Genomic DNA, 4,144 nt, shown 5'->3' with positions numbered 1-4,144 from the left:
TTATTTATCTACAGGCTGAATGAGCTGATAACCGTGACTAAGGAGTTTAACAGTGGATTATAGTGTGTGTGTGTGTGTGTGTGTGTGTGTGTGTGTGTGTGTGTGTGTATTATTTTGCATCATAATCTCTCCAAACACCTTGAAATTGGCCTCTGTCTCTTTAAGAACCTCCTACTGTTTGTGACACTCCCACTTCAGCACATCTTCACAACAATGCTTCAGGGGAGGGGTGCTGTGTGGGGTGTGAGCTCGGCTGCAGACTGAGCTCCAGGGAGGAGCTTTGTACAAATAGGCGGTGCTTTGTACCAGCAAGCGTTTAGGTACCTTTGCATGGCTACCACAGGAGATACAAGGGTTTCTCAAACATGTATTATTGAGTCAAAGCAACACTCTGTGTATGTTTTTGATGAGGGAAGGATATTATATCATGATATAAAGCTCAATAATTTGATTTTAATATATACCCCATCCCCATTTAAACAATTATATAATGAACAAAACTTGCTAAATAAGTTACTTTTAGGACTGACTACCTAAAAGAACAACATGCTGAAAAACTACTTCACATTTTAACTGACAGTAAACATTTGATGATTCATGAACTGCTGACAGCAGCACCTGTTCAGTGACCTGTCACCTTTTGACTTTTTCACATTTCAGTGTGTATCTGTTCTTTGCCCTGCTCTTTTCTTCTCCATATCTGAATCATTCTGATTTCAGCCTATGAAATAGCAGAAGAGGCACTGCAGGCTGGTCTCCTCAGGACTGGACGGGTGCAGCTGTTGCTGGATCAACTTAAATAGGTTGTTTACAGAAAGATGGGTGGTTGGGAGGGCTTCCCTAAATAATTTTGCTCTCTCTCTCTCTACTGCTGTCCTTGTGCTAAACATGGCTCATCTCTCTCTGTGTGCTTGTTTGATTAAAACTCCAAACAACAACAGACAAAAACAGAAAAACAAACTACCACTTCAGTTTCTCTCTTCCTTCCCTTCTCCTACCTACTGTTCAGTTTTACTTTCTTTTATATCCASTTTAGATTCGAATCAAAGAGGTAAAAAATAATTCATTATGGATGGCAGACTGGGCAGACTCTCTTGTACACTAATGCAGTGTGTTCCACACACACACAGCCCCCTAGGCCRCCTGCTATTATGTCAGGTCAGTGCAGCGAGGCTGTAGCGCCACAGCAGAAGAATATTTGTAGGCCTGCCATGGCTGCAGTGAGCGCTTTTGTTGCGTGGAATGTGTTAGTGTGGGGACAACCCGTGTTTATGGTGGTGTTTGTCCTTCTCTGTGAGAGACACAAATATGATCATATGTGTTAGTGGTGACACATTATGTGGGAGAGTAGAAAGCCACAATAATACTGTGTAGCTAAATCTTTGTATTTCATAACTTTATTGTTATTTTGGTTCATCTGGTCACTTGGCAACTGAAAGGCATGTTTTATATGTGTTATAATAATGTGCAGTGGGTGAAATAATACCGTAAGTGCCTAACTCTTTGTTAGTGTACTTTGCTACAAAAGAGTAATTTAAAAGAATTTAAGCATAGTGAGGGATCCAGAGAAAAGCCTGCGTGCAATCCTTCAACAACTGCACATGTGTCCGACCCWATGATGTCATGTGAAGTCATATTGGTTAAAAGGTTGGCTTAAACAAGATGAACAAGCACAGTCGAGCTCTCCGTAAAAAATATGAACAATCGTGCTTTTATAATTTGTTTAGAGGCACTGCTTGTGACTACACACCCAACAAGCCCGCGAGTAACAATGCCCTCCAAAGCCACTTCATTATTTTTACCATCTGGTTACAATCCACAACAAAAAAGTTCTTTGTCCACTTTGACTTTTGTCTTTTCGGTAGTTGGAACTCAGTTCTCACTCCCATGCAAGTTTAAAAAATACCTCTTGCTGTGTTTTAGTTTTGGGTGCTGGGACACAAATTTTGAAGTTTGAGTTTTGAGGAATACTGTGAGTCATTCAACCAAGAGACCAGAGTCTGGAGCTAAAACTTCTGCTTCTTTTACACTAATTTAAAAAAAATTGAATCTACTTCTGTTTTCCTACAAGTTTTATTTGGTGACTTTTATTTTAGTAGGAGCTAATTTGGAATCACTCGGACCAATTTGTGCTTGTGTGCATTCCCCAGGGCAAAGTTTAGCCGCTATCTTTGAGCCCTTGATGCCAGGCAGTCACATTGGACACGGCTGTGCATTCTCAGCTGCTGCGCTCCATCCTTCATATGTGCAGACAGTGCTCCCAGACACACACATCATCTTATGTTTCTCTGCTTCTTCACTCTGGAACGCCTCTCTTTCTACTCATGTACCCCTCCGCCCCCCTCCCGCTGCCACCTCCATCACACAAACACAGCCCGAGCCCTGCAGAGATACCTTTTTTTTGTTTAATTCAGAGTCTGTCTTTATCTCTGCAACTCGTCCTCATTCTCCCCATGTGATGCTGCAGCCAGAATCCTCCTCTCTCAGCTTTAACATCAAAGCAGTGTTAGGATGAATACTGTATCTCTGCAGCAGTTTAAGGTGTGTGAAGCTGTACTGTGCACCTACTGACACAGTATTATATAAGCATGTCTTTGCTTTAATATGAATGGGCTGAAATTTATGCCATTTCTTATGAAAGCATAAATACGACCTATAAAAGTAGCTATTTATTGGCTGCAGAAAATATCAGTGAAATTATATTACCTGTAAACCGTGTGTCAGTGACAACACGTGTTAATCTGAGTGTGTGTGCCTGTGTGTGTAATTGTTTCTGCTACAAAGTGAGYACCACTTGCAAAATAGTTACTATCAAAGTGAGGTCTCTGGTGTAAACTGAGGACCTTTTCTTGGCCCTTACTTTTTTGCAGCTCTGCGCTTTACTAGCTAGGTTTAGATGTATGGTGTAAATTAAGTTTTGGTTGAATTATCATTAGGTATAAACTAGTAATGGTTAGTTTTTTTTGTGTGTGTGTGTGTGTGTGTGTATCTCACCTCGTCGTTCTTGTTGTGCCCAGAATCGTGCAATAGATCTGGCAATGTCAGGGTTCTCCCTCAGCTCCCTCTGCCATCGACGCAGCTCCTGCACATCTGGCCGTGCTCTTACCTAAYACGACAAACAGCACACACATAGGTCAGATTAAACACACACCACTCAAAAAAACATCAGACCACAAGCAAATCAGCMGATAGTGTTTCGATTTTATTTGAATGTTCTGTAAAATATTTCACACCAAAAAAAATTGAACTATTCTTATAGGTATTGTAGTTTTCATCACTCAAACAGAACTTTTACACATCCTTTGTAAATTAATGTATATTATAGCATAAAAATAGTCTATTTTAATATCTAACCAATATTTTTACTGTTATGACTTAAATTAAAGATGCACGGTGGCTCAGTAGGTAGTGCTGCTGCCTCTCAGCATCAAGGTCGCCGGATCAAATCTTGGTCGGGCACCTTTCTGGGTTTGCAGGTTCTCCCTGTGCATGCGTGGGTTTTCTCCAGGTGCTCTTGTTCCCTCCCAGAGATCAAAATCATGAATGTTAGGCTAAGTGGTAACTTTAAATTGTCCCTGGGTGAAAGAATGATTGGTTGCTTGTCTCTATTTGGCCCTGTGAAGGACTTGCAACCTGTTCAGGGTGTACCCTGCACAGTGACTGCTGGATATGGGTACCACTGAACTCCCATAACCCTGAAAGGAAGAAGTGGGTAAGGATAATGGATGGAAGGACTTAAATCAAAGGACATACAATTTACACACAAATAAGGTGACTTTAGTGTTTCCTACTTACAAAAAGCATTTTAAAATTTGTATCTTTTCTTACTCATATTTAAAAGCCTGCATGTGTACTCTGTAAGAGCTTAAATTCATGACTAAATCCTTTGTTGTAACAAGCAGTTTATCAGTTTATGAGTCATGTTTAAATACATGACTGAGTGTGTTTGTGTGTCTGCACTGTGGGTGGCTCAGTAAAGGAAGCATATTTTTTGTATATTTGTGCACTCTGACTGTCAGTAAGCTGTCTTTTGATTTGCCTCCATGTTCATGTTGTAGTTGACTCATGCATTTTTTTGTTCCTGTAGGAAACCCCTGCAGTCAGTGTGTGTGTGTGTGTGTGTGTGTGTGTGTGTGTGTGTGTG

The 4,144-nt window shown here is 40.7% G+C and overlaps 1 protein-coding gene across 1 annotated transcript in view; it reads right to left on the bottom strand.

Annotated features, from left to right (window-relative positions):
* The window catches only part of iqck (IQ motif containing K), a gene marked incomplete in the record, with an annotated part of 16,486 nt that overhangs the window by 1,213 nt on the left and 11,129 nt on the right, over positions 1-4,144 (bottom strand). The window contains 1 exon segment of the mRNA XM_014010106.1: positions 2,995-3,106. Coding sequence (XP_013865560.1) covers positions 2,995-3,106 — 112 coding nt within the window.

Source organism: Austrofundulus limnaeus, unplaced genomic scaffold (genome assembly GCF_001266775.1).
Source record: "Austrofundulus limnaeus strain Quisiro unplaced genomic scaffold, Austrofundulus_limnaeus-1.0 Scaffold65, whole genome shotgun sequence".
In the NCBI taxonomy this organism is placed as follows: Eukaryota; Metazoa; Chordata; class Actinopteri; order Cyprinodontiformes; family Rivulidae; genus Austrofundulus; species Austrofundulus limnaeus.
The sequence above is the reverse complement of the archived record's forward strand: the minus strand, read 5'-3'. Positions and strand labels throughout refer to the sequence as shown.